Raw genomic sequence first — 19,472 nt, 5'->3', positions numbered from 1 at the left:
AACATATAGCAGAAGAAGTTGTAATGCCATCTACTGGGAAAACGCAGTCAGGGAGACCTCAAAAACAAAGATACAGACTATATAATGAAATAAATGAAGTACAAGGTTTCATGTGGAAACTGCGGACAAGAAAGGCATAACAAAAGATCTTGTAGGAATGCTTCCAAAAGGAGATGAGAATTGATACAGTTTAAAGAATTTTTTACTGAGTATTGTTGATGATAATCTGTCATTTAATACATATTCAGTTGTATTTGTTCTATTCTGGAGAGTTATAGTTATGGTGTAATTGTGTTGCTTATTTGAATAAAGATTGTCTCATATAATGAATGTTTGGTAAACAGATTTCGACTCTTAATGCAATTGGTTTGTAGTTGTTTTGTTTTAAAACTAGGTTTCTTTGTTAGTTTTAAGCTTTTCCTAACAACACTACTAAAATTGAATAGATTTTGTATTTTTGTATAGTAGTTGTAGACATAATTATAGTTATTCTATAAAGAAATTATATAGTACCAATATCGAAATCAAGTACTAACAACTTTCAACAAAAAAACATGCCACAAATGTTTTCTATTGTAAGTTTAGAATTCTTGACAAAATAATAAAACAAAAGGTAAAACAACTGTAGCACAAATCTGCTACAAATAAATTGTAGCTGAATTATTCTTAATAAACAATTTTCCTACAACTTTAATACAATCCAGCTACAACTAAACACTTTCACTATAATGTTTCTACTAAAAAGGGAAACTATTTCTTCTTGTTCCGAACTCGTGTTCTCTCCCTCACAAATAGTGCACCTTTTCTTCTTGCTAATCTCCCAGTCACCTCACTTCACTAATTGCACCAAGCTCTTTCTTTTTCCTAGCATAATCTCAAAGAAACGTTCCATAGCGTCTACGATGTTGATCAATATCAGAAAGGTCTTCCTTTAAAATTAGGAGCTGTTCAATGCTGACATATTCTGCAAATGCCGCCACGTATACACCACAGTCACTGCAATAAATAATAGTGGAAAATATTTAGCATTCAATGTAAAATATAATTGGTTAAATTGAAGGAAAAGCAGCACATTCAGTGATCCCTCTTTTTGCTGGGGTATCTCACCGACTAACTACTAAATGTCAAGAGGGTCAGTAACACCTTTTTCAATGTATGACTTTATGTTCTTGTAGTTGATGTCTGGACGCTTGCCATAGAAGCAGGTGCATGACAAGTATAGGGGGATCATAATAGCAAACTTGTCGATAACAGATTCAACAAGTTTGTGATTACGTAAGAGACCATAGAATCATAAACATATAGAACCCTATCGGTAATGTCAAACACATCCAACAATGAATGAAATTTCTCAACAATATTTATGGGCATAATCACAAAATTAACTTTGTCCCATGCAATATTTGCAAGTAACCGGTACTCCAATATTTATTTTGATACGACATCCTAGGGTTTGACAATAGCAAGCTTCCTATCGATAGGGGCATTACTGTACATCTCATACATTTGTTCTATTCTAGTCTTGAACATACAGTCAATGGTTGTAAACTATGTTCTGTTTTCAGGACCATACTTTCCTCTCTTCCTCAAATAGTATAAAATAACATTAATGTGCTGCAAAAAAAAATAGATTTCATTATTTCTCACTGTTGCATACAATTTAACTACAATTTTCAAACAAAACATCTACAGATATCTAAAATAACAAAATACTTCAGCTAATCAATAAATTTTGCCAGGGTATGAGTGGGCCGTGTTGTTGAGGATTTGCCCCGGGATGTGCCAAAGTATAAAACTAGTGCTTTTAGTCAACTTTCTCCACTCCAAGATCAAACCACGGGTTGAGCTGGTTATTTTTTATAGTATAAGGTGCCTTCTTCATATTTAAATACATAGCAAGTACAATTAAAATGTAGTTGCAATTGAAAATCCATAAATTCTATGCACTCGATAATTTGAAGAAGTGTATAATCTAACCTCCTTGAAACCATGTCGGTACCTAAATATAACCATTTATTGAATTCTTCCAACAAATCAAGATCAACATTGTCACCAATAACCCTAGTAAATGGATGCTTGATGTTAAAAATTGGAGGAGGTCCAGCAGAAGTGCTTCCACCAGAACTGAAATAAGGGAGAAAGGGGGATCTGACATGCTTTCCAGGATCCCTTATTCTTCCTTGATGGACAAGGGTTATTAGTCAATTTGCTGTCATTGAAAGCCCAATCAAATAATCCAAACGAGAAAATCATATCTTCAAAGCCATCTTCACTAACCTCATTGAACTTAACTATCTATGAGAAGTTCTCGGACAAATCAAAATCATCAAGTGTTATTGCCCTTTTTGCACACCTGGATTCATTGTCTGAGTTAGCTACATTGATGAAGTCAACTGGTTCACCTACAAAGTTAAAAACAAAAGAATAATATTGTATGTTTCTAAATCAGAAATGTTGGGAAACTGTAAATGATATGAAAGTTGTTGTTTTTTCTACAATTATATTGTAATATATAATACTACTGAAATCTTCATTGCAATCCTCTCCTTGTTGTATAACACTTGCTTCTCGAATTGGAGATTGCAAATGTATAATCTCCTTCTCCTCACTGAAATGCTCTCATTGTATGCCAACATTTGCATCCTGTTTTGGAGAGTGCACATGTATAGTTTCTTTCTCTGTGACAACAAATGTGTACAACTTAAGAGAATTGTAGATCATTTGTAGTAAACTCAAATAAAAATTATAGATAAATTATAGTTGAATTGTAGTTAATTTGTTAAAATGTTGTCATTAGCTGAGATGTAATATGTATTGTAATATATGTAGATAAAATGTACTAAATCATACATGCAGTTTCTTTCTCCAATGCCTCTTGAAATTAGAAAGATAAGTCAACACATACTGGGCATGATATAGGAACATTCTCCTCTTTTTGAATGTCAGACATGTGTCTTGTATCTAAGACAACAATTGAAAATATAATATAGATTATTTATTGATAATTTAGGCTATATGTAGATATAATATAAATATAATGTAGATTATTTGTCATCAAATTGTGTTAAAACCGTTAAAATACTTGTTTCACTGCTGCTGCCCAACACCTGTTTAGCACTATTGCCATGATACTGTTGTTTCTTCTTTTCTTTGTAATGCTCGTCATTTTTCATAGAACTGCTAATAAACTGCAAGCAGAATTTGTTAGGCTATATACTTTATGAATGTTAATATAAACATAAACATGATAAAAAATATTTTCCAAAATAAATATATTTTGAATGAAACCTTAGCATCAATGTTAGTATCTTGTTGACTTTTTATTGCCTGTAACATAGACGTGATGGAATCATTGAGTAGCACTCGAATAGTACCTAGTTCTTCAAAAATCTAAAGAACAAAAAATGCTTATAATGTATCTAACAATAAGAGGCTTACATATATATATATATATATATATATATAAAAGACTAAAACTCAAGAATTAGGCATACCTCTTTCTTGAGCAATCCAAGGTCTAAACCGACCTAAGAACAAAAATAGAAAGAGTTAATGAAATAATTTGCCTAACATAAATTAAAGAAATCAGCTAGGAATATCATCAGTTGTTACCTTATCAACATCTTTTTTTAATTTTTTTAGTTGTTTCAGAATATCTTTCTTGTCATCTATTCTCATTGCCTACTTATTGCCAGATGAAGATGGAGCATTTTTCGGATGCTCGGCCTGCGTTTCAACTTCTTCAAGGATGTATTCAACTTTGTCTGGCAAAGTCATTCTAGAAAGCTCTTCTAGGGCTTCAATCATGTTGGTGAACTGAGTAAAATAAAAATGAGAGGGACCTAGTCATCATATATAAAAAATATGTAGATAATTTGTATCTATATTGTCTGTACCATAAAATTATAGTCTAGTTGTGTTAAGTATGTCAATATTTTGAGATACCTTATACAAAAGTAAAAAACATTTGCCTTGATTCATGATGGTTTGATCATCCTCTCTTCCAATGCAGAAATCCATATCTTGTCCTTACTAGCTGTCCAGTTAAGTATGCGGTGGATCGAATTACTAACTCTTGTAGCTATATCAGTGTTGACTGTAGAGAAACACTCATACAACCAGATTTACATAGCGAGTGAAAAACCTCGAATGAGATAAAAATGCGCAAAGAGTTCAACTTATGCCTAACAGATTGAATCAATTGTGTATAAGTTTCGATACCACATGCGAAACTCGCATACTGCGCCGAGTCCATCAAATAGAACCTAAAGTGGTCTATCAAACCATTATCTTTCTCTGAAGGACATAGGAAGAATTCCATCAGATAGAGAATACACAATTTGACTACATCCTCATCATTCACCCAACTACGACTGGTTAGAATTTGTTTCAAGTACGACTTCTTAACTTTTTTCTTGTTCAAAAAATAGTTGCTCATTGTTTTACTATCATACTTAGTTATGTAACCAAAGTTCATTACTTTTGTAAAACATCTAAGGCCAGTGATAAAGGCAAACTCCCTCTACCTAAAGTTCAGCCTCTCACCCTTTATCTCTGCTGTAAAAAAATGAGAATCAGATGCGTTCAATTCATACTTCATGAGAAGGTGAATTTCCTGATTTTGGATACATATTTTGGGCATGCAAAGAAAGTGCCCAAAACATGTCTTCTTAAATAACTTTAACCCATTTTCTAACAATAACACTTTGATTTGAGCAGGAACAGCAGGGTCGGATAATGTCTGGAACCTAGTGATACCATAATCAAAATCATGTGGTGCAAAAAATATTTGATTCTGCACCAAAAGAAATAATAAGTTAATAAAACATGTTTAAAGACCAAAAAATAAAACAATAATAATAATTCTACTACACTTTAGCTACAACCAGAAAGATATTAATACATTGCATACAAATAAGTTACAAAATTAGTAAACATATAAAACAACTGAACTACATTGAAGCTACAAATGTACTTACAAATTTATGTTTAGAGCAAGAAAGTAGAAACTGACAACTACACATAATATATATAATTTTTTTTACTAAAAATAAAACTAACATCTACAAATAGAGAAACAAATAACCAATAAAATCAACTGAATCATGTAGTACATTCCCTAACAAAATTATTTCAAATAATGTACGATAAATCTATAATTTTCAAAAAAATATAAAAAAGTTGATAACCAACAACAAATATACACAATATAGACAATATTTCTACAAATACAGAAAAATAAAAAATAGGTATAGTCATGAGAATGAAAACAGGTTTTTTAACTAAAAATAAAAGAGCAAAAATTGTAAGTACTATAATTTTACCTTCTCTATTGACTGTTGGGGTATGTTTTTAGGAGATTTTTGAACCTTCTTCCTTTTTGAAGGTTTGACAGTGGGATAAACTTTGATTTATTTTGTAGGTTTCGGGATAACTTCTTTTCGACGAAATCATCATCACGAGCAATTTCTTTGCCCTTTCGCTTTACTAATTTAGCAGATGTCGAAACTTCACCAGCATCCCTGTCATGCTTGAATTTTGTTCACGCTTCTGCCCTAGCTTCACAAGGGGAATGCTTGGACTTTGTCTCTGGCTTTGCATGTCTCCATTTCACTATTTTTTTGGGTGAATCCTTTGAGAAAACACCCAAATAAAAAGTAAGAATGTCACCAACATTAGCATTTTTTAGGGCTATTCTTCGAAAAATCTTTCTTCTTCATCGTAAGGGAAGGAAAATTTGAAGTTGATACTTATTTCGTAGGATTTTGAGAGAGAAATCAGAAAGTTTGAGAGAGATATTATAAAAACAATTTGAACAAAATGGAAGAGAGCGTTAATGGAGGGAGAGAGTATCAGAATCGTGGGGGGTATGGACAGAGAAACGTGGAGGGAGTGAGTTATTGGGCTATGTACGTTAGCGAGATTATAGGAGTTAATTGATATCTCATTTAATTCCTAAAATGTATATAATTGGTAAATTGTATATACCTATATAATTAAATTCAAACTTGAGTAGGGAGGGTAATAAGGTTTCAAATAGTGTATTGGAAGGTAAAAATCCCTCTTGAAAACATAAAAAAAAAAAAAGGGAAACTTTACACTGTATACCCCCTCTAAAGAACCCTTAACACTATATACTTCAGTTATAAAATTACATGCAGCACACATTAATTAATTACTTCACATATTCAATTAGTCAAAGCGCAATAACTACCCAACAAATTTGTCGCCAAAATTAAAGGAAATTATATATACGAAGCAAATCTAAAATCTTACTACATCCATTTTAAACTTGGACATAAAATTAAAGAATAAAAAAATATTATCCATTAATTTTTGTTATTTTTTATTATGGAAACCTTTGTCCTTATTTTCTTGTATACAATAAAAAATTATACAGTAAACTAGTCATTGTATACTATTAAAGTATGTTAATATTCCAAGTAAAACAATATATACACAATAAATAAAAATAAAAGTATATTTGATTTGAATATTGTATTCCAAATTAGAATATTGCGCTATATTTAGTTTGAATATTGTATTTCAAATTAAAATATTGCGGTATATTTGGTTTGAATACTGTATTCTAAATTAGAATATTGTGATATGTTTGATTTTGAATATTGTATTCTTTATTAGAATATTATTGTATGATGGTTTAAATTCTATATTTTTTATTAATCTATTGTAATTTGTTATGTTTAATTTGGTTTGGATAATATATACCATATTAAAATATTATGGTATATTTGGTTTGAATATCATATTCTATTAAAAAATTGCGGAATGTTTAGTTTGATATTGTATTCTAAATTAGAATATTATGGCATGTTTGATTTGAATATTGCATTTTTCATTAGAATATTGTGGTGTATATATTAATTTGAATACTAATATATTCTAATACTTTTTTTAGTTTAGATATTGTATCCCAAATTAAAATATTTTTACGTTATTTTAACTTTTCTTTTGATTACATAGATAGAAGAGAAAAACAAAAAAATGAAACACTTCATTTGACAAATAAATGGTAAAGAGGTAATGTCTTGTACATAACAAATGCTCCATTTTAATATTCTTCTTCCTTCTGCATCCCCATGTCATAGAAACGAATAAAGAGGGTTGTTTATTTAGAACAAGAGAAATTATTAGGGTTCGAATTTTTTTGGCGAAAATTTATAATCCTAATTTCGTGGGATGATGGAGTGTTTTAAGGAATTTATTAAGTTGGAGAGAAAGATAATCTAGTCCCTTAAAAAGTTGGATATGTTTAATGGCATATAATGATATTAAAGATTTAAGAAGTAAATAAAGTTTTATAAAGTAGGTATAGAATGTAAAATAAATATTTTAAAAGTATATGGAGTTAACTAGTGTTTTTAATAGGTAGACCACGTAGATTATCCAAAAAAGAATCTTTATTTTGAAAAACGTTTTGGGCTCGAAACCTTGTTCGTGGCCCATTAAGTCAAGGAGACTTCTATGTAAATCCATTTTTTTCTCAAATGATATCAAAAGGGGTTTTTTTTCGCAGATATACTAAATTATAAAGTTATTTACCTGAAATATCTGAAGTTTACTACTTTCTAAAATTGACTCACATCAATTTTGGAATCTGAAAGAAGTTTCCAAGAATCAATCTTGTGACATGCCAAATATCTGTTGATAGATTTTAGAGCAAACGAGTAGTTCCTCTTTGCTGCACGATATTAATTACTTCTGCAAACCGAAAAGAAAAACGAAGGTATGTTACAAACATATAACTTCTTTTTAACTTTTACAAATTTGATACAAAATTTAATATATCTATAATAACATAGATCTTAAAAATAAATTTAATACAACAAATTATATCGTAAATGAGACATAAAGAGAAGTTCGTATTCATGAATTTATTCACATTATTCTAGTCTCATAAGTTACAATATTATTCCTTATCGTGACTTCATATTCAATTTAGTTTTGTCTTTATTCAGTCAAGAGAGCAGAGGGTCTATATATATATATATATATATATATATATATATATATATATATATATATATATATATATATATATAACGCTATTGATATATCTTCTTCTTTTCACTGCTCAAATTGTATCTTCTTAAGATATCTGGCCCCATTGACAACGTCATAACATCCCAAAAATGAATACTCCAAATCCAAATATCACTGCTCTTAAGAAATCAGACGACCTGGTTCCACTCTAATTTCAATATCTATTTATTTATTCAATTTACAGGATGCCCAACATTTTATTTTTTAAGGACGGGAAAATGTTGGAAGTTTGTTACTACTCCTTCCGTTCACTTTTAGTTGTCCACTTTTGACTTTACACTCTCTTTAAGAAAAAATAAATGAAGTATATATTTTATAATTTTACCCATAATAATGATAGTATTTTCAAAAGTCTTGAAAAATGATTTGGGAAATAAGTAGTTAATGATAAGGGTAAAACGTGAAAAGAAAGATTATCTTTCTCTTAATTTAGTATAATGGACAAGTAATAGTAAAAATATATTCTTAGTATAGTGGACAAGTAAAAGTAAACGGAGCACCCGTCGTTTTTGAGTGGGGACGATTTGGGTATTACTTCCTCCGGTCAACTTCTTGCTCCACTTTCTGAAAATAATAGAGTAAGAGGAATAACAAGTGATTTAAATAAAAGAAAATTGGGATATTTTGGATTACCTAACAGATCAAGGGGTAATTTTTAAAAGTTTATTGATGGTAGAGGTAAATTTGGCCGAATAATATAACTGTAGGGGTAAATTTTACCGTGGTAATATAACGACGATTAAATATAGACAATATCCAAAAGTAGAGGGATATATTTTTGGCCTTTTTCCTAAAAAAATAATGTTACATAAACTAAAATGGAAGGAATACGACGTTTAGAAAGGGGAGTCCATTACTTAAATGGCCACTCAACTATCTGAAATTATCAAGTAAAGTCATATTTCTTTCATTTGTAACAGATGCGTCACTTAACTATGTCTATAGCACTCAGAATGCCACTCAATCATATTTCTCAAACTTATGATTGTCAAATACCTATTTTACCCTCTAAAAATAGGTATTTTATATTATGGACTTACCTATAGAACAAATAAATTTTTATCTGCAAAATAAAAAATTAGTTTTCTAGCATATATAATGTCAGAATAAAAATAGAAGTCTGCCCAGGCTCTTCCTCTTCGCGATTGAGGAAGTACCCTCGCGATCACGAAGGCCAAAAATCTACTGACCAAAAATTCTTCTTCGCATTCGCGTCCCCCACACCGCGTTCGGGATGGCTCCAGGTCTTGATGCTCCGCTTTCGCGGTCACTCAGCCGCGTTCAAGAAGGCTTAACACCTCCAGGCCCCCAACTCACCATATATATATATATATATATTTTACTATTCCATATTTTATTATTACGAATAAATTGTTCTAATTTATTTTTTTACTATGCTCAATATTTTATTATTCCAACATTATATATGCTTAAACACTATTTTATTTTTTTAATTTATAAATAAAACTTATTTATTCTATAGGAAAGTCCATAATATAAATTGAAATGAGAAAAAAATTATAATATTAAAAAATTAAAAGAAAAAAAGAAGATAAAAGTTGATAATTTAGAGGGTAAAATAGGTAATTGACAATGAGTGACATTTTGAGTGCTATAGGCATAATTGAATGACTTTGCTATTACAAATAAAAGAAAGAGGACTTCAGTAAAAAATTTCGAATAGTCGAGTGACCATTTGAATAATAGACTTTTACACAGGTCAATATTAGAAGTTGATGATAATTCAATAATGTAGGACTAGTTTCCTTTTCAGTACTATTAAATAGAGCCTCCTTTAGTGCTCTTTGAAAGACCACCTTCTTTAATTTCCAGTGATTTGTTGTGCTCACTGTATACATTCAGCTTATAGAAATCTATGGCAGGTGTAACACTAATTGCTGCTACAATATTTGGAATTTTGGTGGCTATAGTTTGTGTCAAATTTCTGTATAAAATATGGTGGTGGCCAAAAATGATGGAGAAGAAGCTGAAAAAGCAAGGAATACATGGCCATCCCTATAAGTTTCTCTTTGGAAATCTTATAGAGATGATGAGAATGTCTAAAGAAGCTAAGTCAAAACCCCTCTCTTTAACCCATGATATTATGCCTTGGCTTAATCCTTTTCTTCAACATCTTGCTAACAATCACAGTAAGACCAAATTTCTAACTCTCCTTTTCACATCTGATCCCTTTTTAGTTGTCATGTTTTCCTTGTCAAAGTTAAATTGGATTAAATTAACTCAATATTTGAAACTAAATTTTGGGTATTCAAAAACAATACCAATAGTACTAATAAGTGAAACAGAGGGAGTACTAACTTTCTAAAGCGATTACCATCAAGTAACTAATGAGAAATTTATGATTGCAGGGAAAATTTTTGTGATGTGGGCTGGACCGACACCTCGAATTACAGTTACGGATCCGAAGCTAATTCGAGAATTATTGAACAAACATCAAGAATTCCACAAGCCTGAAGCTAATGCCTTCATTGAGATGTTTGTGACTGGACTTGCAGGTTACAATGGAGAAAAATGGGCCACCCATAGAAAGATAGTAACTCCTGCTTTTCATATTGAGAAGATAAAGGTATGAGTACTAGTTAACTACAAGTCTTAATTCAACTAGATACAAACATTTGATAGAAAATAATAGGCCATCTGGTCATGTGACTTCAAAAAATGCAGCCCAGTGCACAAAGTATTCCGTATTTATGGTAAGATCTGGAAGAGAACCGCACTTCAAGGGTGTAACGTAGAACGCATATCCTAATGCAGAGGCGGATCCAAGATTTAAAGTTTATGGGTTGCAATAGCGACCTTAAGTAAATATACAATAAGTAACTGGGTTGACAATCAAATATTTATGAATATTTAGTGAATTTTTTAATACATATTCAGGGTATGTCCAAAAGCTACTGGGTTCACAATGTCTGTTTGTCTTACAGAGGATGTTTTCATCAGCATTTGGTGCATGTGTTGAGGAAATGATAATCAGATGGGAGGAATTGGTTAGCAAAACAGAGACTTGTGAGTTGGATGTGGAAAGAGAGTTTATGTTCTTAGGTGGAGATGTTATATCAAGAGCCGCCTTTGGTAGCAATATTGAAGAAGGAAGGTCAATTTTCCTACTTCAGAAGGAGCAATGTGAGCTTATCTTGGCTTCCCCATTCACCCTTTTCTTTCCCTGGCTAAGGTGCATTTGCATGGCCACTCCTATACGATAAACTTAATTTATTTTTACACTATCAGGTCACCGGTAATCTTGAAAATAAGGCAATGTGGTGACCAGATAGTGTACATGTTTTTACTTGCCATCGATGCTCAGAAGTTAACTCTTGTTCTATCATCTAAAACTTGTTGCAGATTTCTTCCAACAGCATCAAATAGAAAAGCAAGGGACAACTATAAGAAAGTTAGAGGTATGATAAGAGGAATAATAAAGAAGCGAGAAGACGCCGAACGATCAGGAATTACCATGGAAGACAATGATGATATCTTAGGCTTACTCTTAAAATCAAGAAATGAAGAGAAAAACAAGTCTAAAGCAGGACTAACGACAGACGATGTGATCGAAGAATGCAAAGAATTCTACCTTGCAGGTCAAGATACAACCTCAGCTTTGCTCACTTGGACACTGGTAGCCTTGAGCATGCACCCTGAATGGCAAGACAAAGCTAGGAAAGAAGTTCTTCGTGTCATTGGGAAAAATAAACCAAAATTCGATGACTTAAATCAGCTTAGAATAGTAAGTAATTAATACTTCCTCCGTTTCATTTTATGTCATTTTATTTGTCTAGGAATATAATTTTGAATTTGAAGTTAAATTGTTTCCAAATATAAAAATTAAAGGAGTCATCAAGCTGTGGAAACAGCCTCTTGAGAAATGCAGGGTAATGTTGCGTACAATATACCCTTGTGGTCCGGCCCTTCCTCGGACCCCGCATATAACGGGGAGTTTCGTACACCAGGCTGTCCTTTCTTATCTTTTATAAACTGACTAAAAAAAAATATTTCTGTTATAGACACGGATAGTGTAAAGATTCTTTTACCCAATCGGTGAACTTTAATTATGTAATAGCATGCTAGTTACAGATTTTATCAGATTACTAATTACTGATGATCATTAATCACTATATAGATGACGATGATCTTCCAAGAGGTGTTGAGATTGTATCCAGCACTGCTGCTTTATCGGAGCACGTCAAAGAGCTGCAAGTTGGGAGACATGACAATTCCAGCAGGAGTACAAGTATTTGTGCCTACACATCTGGTTCATCGCGATTGCGAAGTGTGGGGAAATAATGCATTGCTATTCAATCCAGAGAGGTTCTCAGAAGGGGTTTCAAAAGCAGCAGGAAAAGAGCATCAGTTATATATTCCCTTTGGTTGGGGTGCCCGGATGTGCATAGGGTTGAACTTTGGCATGTTAGAAGCCAAGCTCGCTTTATCTCGAATTCTGCAGCTCTTTTGGTTTGAGCTTTCTCCTTCCTACACTCATGCTCCTCACTGTACTCTTATTCTTAAACCTCAGTATGGTGCCCACATAATCTTGCACAAACTTTGATCCTTCAATCGGGCGGGGTTGTAATTGTCATTTCTAATAAGGTTGATCAGAAGTATTTTGCTATTTATGCATTTCAGAACACTACCATTTTGGATGTCATGAGAGCTTGTTGGAATAAACGCTTTGTATTTGTAGTAAAGAGTATCTGAAATAGATTGTACTTGTAATATAAACATAACGTATACCAAGATCTGAACATGACAATTTTAGAGAGATATGATACGGAGTACATACCGGAAGTGGAAGGTATTATCGCGAAACGGAAGCGTCTAATTGAAAAAATCGGTTGTATTATCGCGAAACGGAAGCGTCTAATTGAAAAAATCGGTTTCTACCTCCTTGCCTTAGCCTTACGTTACCACAATCGTCAATGATGGACTAGTGTAAAAAAGTGTTGGCGGTAACTCTAATAGGTCGAGGGAGGACCAATTTATAGAAATTGAGTCTTAATCTGGTATGTCCATCAAGTAACCAGTTGAACGGATGAGATCTGCTCTCTAGTTAAATATTAATGATAGGATTATTTTATTGGGCCACACACGTAAAAAGAAAATTCTAACATTCGCCCACTTGACCCAATAATGTCACGACCCAAAACTCATTATAGACCGTGATGACGCCCAACGTCGCCATTAGACAAGTCAACGGTGAACCATCTAAATAATTATTCATTTTATTACTTTTGAAATCACAAGTTTTATGAAATAAAAAATTTATTGCATTTGAAATCGCGGATGTGTACAAAATTAGTAAGATATAAAATAAAAAGGTGACAATGTTAAAGCAAAACCATTAACATCCACTAGAATATCCCAAAACCTAGTGTCACAAGTACATGAGCGTCTGCTAAAGAATGCAATAATAATACATCATCTGTTTGGAATATAAAATAGACAAGATAAAGTAAATAAATAGGATGGAGATTCCGAGGGATGTGGTGCGTAGCATAGAAAGAAGCTCACCATGAAGTCCCCTCAACCAGGATGATCACCAAAAGAACCTGTCAGATCCTGCACATGTAGTGCAGAAGTGTATCATGAGTATGTAAATCAATACGTACCCAACAAGTATCTTGCCTAACCCCGGAGAAATAGTGATGAGGGTCGACATCGACACTTACTAGTGGTCCAATAAATATATATGTACAAGAATACTAGGTAGGCATGAAATACCACATAAATAATAGTGTAAGAGGCAATAATTAACAGATCCTTTAACAAAATAACTATTTTAAAACCCCCAAATATCGCGTGCTGATCTCAACAAGGGCCAATTGTGTATTTACGAATTATGTAAATAATGGTGTAGGGAAACTATTCGAATTTGCGAATTATGTATTTACGGCTTCAAGGTAAGCACATAAAGAATATAAATTCTCATTAATGATTAACAGTCTGCCAAATCTCTAGATAATGAAGCTCGATTTAACATAATCTTCACCCACATTCTTACTTATTAATTCAAGTAATTTAAACTAGCAAATTGAGTTCAAATAGTGCAAGTAATAGCATAATAAAGGCATATGTCTGCCCGGACATAATATGAATCTAGCTACGTACAGACTCTTATCATCTCGTGCGTACGTAGCCCCATAAGCAAGTAGCACATATCAAATACATCACATAGGGGTTAGTTCCCCCCTCCCCCCCCACAGGGTTAGACATGAGACTTACCTCGCTCTGAAGTTCCAATAGCTGGCTTCAATGCCTCTCTAATACCTTAAATCATTGCCCATCAATCCAAAACTAGTCAAACAACATGCAAATCAATCAAAATATACTCCAATGCTTATAATTTAACAATTTATAACAATCCCCAACTCCGCTCGAAAAGTCAACAAAATCAACCCTCGGGCCCACGTGCCCGGATTCCGAATATATTCGAAAATGAACATAACACATAACACCACAAATCGAAATATATCATTTATTCCTAATTTCATATCCAACTTCGTGGTCAAAATCCAAAAATACCAAATTTTAGGTTTTTTCAAAAATCTCACAATTTTCTAATAATTTTCATGTTTAAATCCTTATAGAATCCAAGTAATTAACTTACAATATATCAGAATTACTTACCTTGCCATAGATGATGAAAATTCCCTCTTGAAGAGCTCCAAAAATCGCCCAAACCATGTGTTAAGTGGAATAAATGAGCCAAAACCTGAAATAAATTGAAGTCTGCCCAGGCCCTTCCTCTTCGCAATTGCGGAAGTACCCTCGCGATCACGAAGGCCAAAATCCACTGACCAAAATTTCTTCTTCGCGTTCGCGTCCCCCACGTCGTGTTCGAGGTGCCTCTAGGTCCTGATGCTCCGCTTTCGCGGTCACTCAGCCGCTTTCAAGAAGGCTTAACACCTCCAGGACCCTAGCTCACCATCCTTCTATACGTTCACGAATCCCTTTCGCGTTCGCGACTCCCTTTCACGTTCGCGAAGGGAACCTCAGCCTCTTCTCTGCGTTCGCGACCCCTGTGTCGTGTTTGCGATGAACAAATCCCAGCAGCCCAAAAATTCTTCTTCGTGAACGCGTGTGACCCTTCGCGTTCGTGAAGAACAAAACTAGATACTAGCACCAACAGTTGCAAACAAGGAAATATTATCTGAAACCACTCCGAATCACACCTGAGGCCCCCGGGAACCCGTCCAATCACTTCAATCAGTCCCAATACCTTATCCAAACTTATCCAAAGGCTCTAAAAGCTACAAATAACATAGAAATCACGAATCGATGATCAAACCCTTTTCATCTTTCTAACATTCAAACTTTGATGAACGTGTCTGAATCATATCTAAACATTTCGGAATGACGCCAAACTTTACATACAAGTCACAAATCATAATACGAACCTATTTCAAGGCTCGGAACCCCAAACAGACATCGATAACACCAAAATCTACTTCAAATCAAATTTAGGAATTTCTTAAACTTTCAAAATGCCAACGTTTCATAATAAGCGCTGAAATGCTCACGGACCTCCCGATACTCAAATCGAATATACGCCCAAGTCCGAAATCGTCGTTCGAAACCTAATAAAACCTTCAAATCCTGATTATGAGGTCGTGTACTCAAAAGTCAAACCTTGGTCAACTCTTCCAACTTAAAGCTTCCGAATTGAGAATTTTCCATCCGAATCAATTCCGAACTTCCCGAAATTTAATTCCGACCACACGTACAAATCATAAAACATGAAGTGAAACTACTCAAGGTCTCAAACTACAGAACAATGCGCTAGAGCTCAAAACTATAAATAATCACATAATATTAATATTTAATAATATATCCATTAGTTGTGCATAAACAAATCTCTTTTATGTCCATCATGCATACCATAATATGACAAACTACTAAATGTGAGTTATGGTGGTTATACATAATTTTTTCTATATACTACAACATTCATAACTTATCATACCAGGTCCATAATCTATAAGACATTTAACATTATGATCCACAATAATATCTCACTAAGACGTATCCTGTAAATTCTCAATACAATATTGTGTACACCCTTATGAGAAATATAAAAGGAATAATACATAATTATCTTATTGGGGTTGTCACACTTTACCACATGCACCCTTCTATTTTGCGAGGGTCCTATGACCCCCGTAACAACTTTGAACTCATATCATTATCCCATTTTCCAGCCCATATGACATGGGGAGTGTATATCACTTGCTTAAAGAGAGTGAGGGGATTAAAACTAAAATTAAAAATTTAATTTTTTGCAAGATTTTTTATTTAAATGTAATATTTTTCCTTTTCTTTCTATTTTGTTTTACTTTTCCTCGTCATTTTCCTTTCCTTTTTCTTTTCTTTCTTCTCTTCTTGCTTCTTCTTTAATAACATGCCCCTTCTGCCACCACTTCACTGCCTCCATCTCCACCAAAACCCACCAGAATGTCTTCAACAAAAAAATAATTACACTCCATATATTCATCCATTAAATCACACCCACCACCACTTTGATTTCCACAATCTCCACCACGTCGATTTTAAAAAACAAACTTAGGAATCTTCAACAAAAAAAAAAACAGCGTAAAAGAAATCATCTCCCGTACATTTTTCTCGTTCAAAACTCTTTCGTTTCATCTTAAAAGTCATCTCCAGTACATTTTTCTCTTCTTTTCTTTTTCTTTTTCTTATTCTTATTTTTCGCCGGAAACAATGGTGATTCCGGTAACACTTTAAATAATGGGGATATTTAATATAAGAAAGTAGATGAAGAAATAGGTGGGGAGATTGGATGTAACGAGAAAAAGAAGAAGCCATAAATAGAAAATTTTGAAATTAAAAAACCAAACACAAGAACTAATCAACTGGGGGAAGGGATAGATAGGGAGTGCTGGGACAAAGAAGGAGTCTTGGTGGCGTGGGGTGGGGGTTGGGGATAAAGAAAAGGAACAAAGAAAAAGAAAGTGAAGATAAACTAAATAATAAATGAAAAAGAAATTATGTAGTTTAAAAAACACGTATCAAAATATGATTGGTGCGTGTCATACATCATTTTAGTTGACATAGGTATTAGTTAGTTATGGGAGGTGGTATTTATTATATTTCAAATAAAGTCAGGGGATCATATGAACCCCGCAAAGTATGAGGGTGCAACTAGTAATGTGGGACAATCCTAATGGGGTAATTATGCATTATCCCAATATAAAATCATTAATGTATATCAAAAATACATAAATAAGCTCAAAGTGTCAAAAACATCATCAGTGCATCAGGCATAAGTACAACCAAGACCCTTTATATGTACATATCCTTTAAATGTTTTTAATTATAAACTTCATTAATAGATCTACAATCATGAGATTACATTAGTTGACACTCTTGTTTTTGATTCTTCTCTTTGATAACTAAGTACTTTTATTTCATTAAATTGGTACCTTTAGAGTATTTGTCATTCTTAGAGAAGAACATTACTACAGAATAACCATCATAAGTTTCAGCGACTTGATAATGACGTCGACAACCCTAAGTCCTGAAATAGAGTTCTCTAGTTATAAAGCATGAATAGTGATTTTCAAACATAATGTCACATATTCTTATTCCATAATTAATGACATAATAATGTTAGATCTAGATTTTAATGATGAAAAATAATATATTGTAGTTTACAGGATCACTTGAATACAAAGAAGGATGCGAGCAAGCCTACTAATGATGTACGAAAGAAGACAAGAAAGGAAAGAGTAAAAGAAAGAATGCAAAGATCTGTCAACAAAAGCAAGAAAGAAAGGCCCAAGAATAAAATGATTTGTAAAAGATGCGGCGACCATGATGATAGAGTATAAAGAAGGAAGGACAAAGATTTAAGGAGATCTAAACTGAAATTGCGCCTACTCTGATTGTTGAAGATATGCGTTGAAGAGGAAGGCCATCAATCCCCCGGATCAGCTGTAAGCATAGGAATTGTGTTACTGAGCAAGCAGTGATAGTTGAACTAACCAGATGGGCCTTTAACACTGGCTTACTCACAGGAAGCTGGTGAACAGCATCGGAAAGGGCATACGATCTGTCTTTTATGGGCTGTTTCCCTCGCATCTAACTTGTCCGGCAAAGATCCGCCCGTAGTAGTTCATATCCCAGTTCCAATGAAAGGTCTAGTATAGAAGCTAGAAATAGCTCGCCGTGGAGGTTGGTTGAAGATGATGTTACGCGGTGTTCAGAACCAGTCCTCGCCATCTCCATTGCGTGCTTCTTCAGTATCTTCTCAGGAAGCAGCAAGAGAACGCGACAAACTATAAGATTAATGATAACCACATCGATATGCTTTTGGCATGCCAAAGCTCGTTTTCGGCTGGTCATAACCAGTACTCTTAGGTTAGGGGTCTACCACAAGAAACAATTTAAGGACCACTTATATGAAATTCTCTTTCAAGAAAGGAAAAGACTAGCAATCATGCACCATCTAAGGAAGCTCTACACTTATTCTTGGAATGAATCATAACAGATTCAACTCCAAGGATTAATTCTCATGGAATTGCAAATCTCTCAACGATCTGCCAAAATACGTCAAGCCAAGGTTCAAGTATATAATGCAGATTATCAAGAAGGAATCATATACTTTGATCAAACTAATTTTATGCTCTTTGTTATACTCTAAATAAGTATTGTAATTTAAGTCTTATTTACTGTGTAATCATTAGGGAGAAGAAAGAGAGAAAATTCTTGGTGAGGCATTATATCACAAATATTATGAGTGTACGTAGAACCAAGAGTGAGTTGGTATTCGGAGATAACATCAACACAATTGTACGAAGTTATTCAAGGAGCTTTGAAGAGAGAACACCCTTGCAACCCAGGGGGACTGGAATAGAATTCACATTGAATCCGAACCAGTGTAAAAATTCTAGGGGTCTTTAATTCATACACTTTACTTCTGTCCTAAGTTTTATTTTGCCTTTATTTTAGTCGACTATTTAGTAACCTAGTCAACTACTTAGAATATAAAGAAATAAAAATTGACAATTCACCACCTCCCCCCTCTTGTATCTTCAATTGGTATCAGAGTAGGTCTCACATATTTGTCTTTTGATTAATAGAAAGTAAGAAAAGATCCTGTCAAACTAAGTAACTATTGGGGCACTCTTTCAAGAAGGGACATCGCAAGTAAGACCACCATATTTTAATGGTCAACACTTCTCTCATTGGAAGGTGGGCATGGAGATATATACAAAGTTTTATGATGTCAAAGTATGACATGTTATCAAAAAGGAAAACTATCCACTCCCAGCATCAATACAACCATCCACTGATTCTGAAGATATAGACGACTACTGTGACGAGCAAATGGTTGTTGTTCAAGTTAACGCTAAGGCACAGAATTTACTCTATAA

General features: G+C 33.4%; 1 protein-coding gene across 1 annotated transcript; it reads left to right on the top strand.

The window, feature by feature from the left end:
* Positions 1-9,850: 9,850 nt before the first annotated feature.
* LOC107786801 (cytochrome P450 CYP72A616) lies at positions 9,851-12,767 on the top strand. Its single transcript, XM_016608303.2, has 5 exons — positions 9,851-10,214; positions 10,434-10,651; positions 11,010-11,257; positions 11,428-11,809; positions 12,203-12,767. Exons 1-5 carry the CDS (start codon positions 9,941-9,943, stop codon positions 12,626-12,628), a joined length of 1,548 nt encoding a protein of 515 aa, XP_016463789.1. The 5' UTR covers positions 9,851-9,940; the 3' UTR covers positions 12,629-12,767.
* Positions 12,768-19,472: the final 6,705 nt, after the last annotated feature.

The sequence above is a fragment of the Nicotiana tabacum genome, chromosome 2 (genome assembly GCF_000715075.1).
Source record: "Nicotiana tabacum cultivar K326 chromosome 2, ASM71507v2, whole genome shotgun sequence".
Lineage (NCBI taxonomy): Eukaryota > Viridiplantae > Streptophyta > Magnoliopsida > Solanales > Solanaceae > Nicotiana > Nicotiana tabacum.
This window is presented reverse-complemented; position numbering and strand designations above follow the sequence as displayed.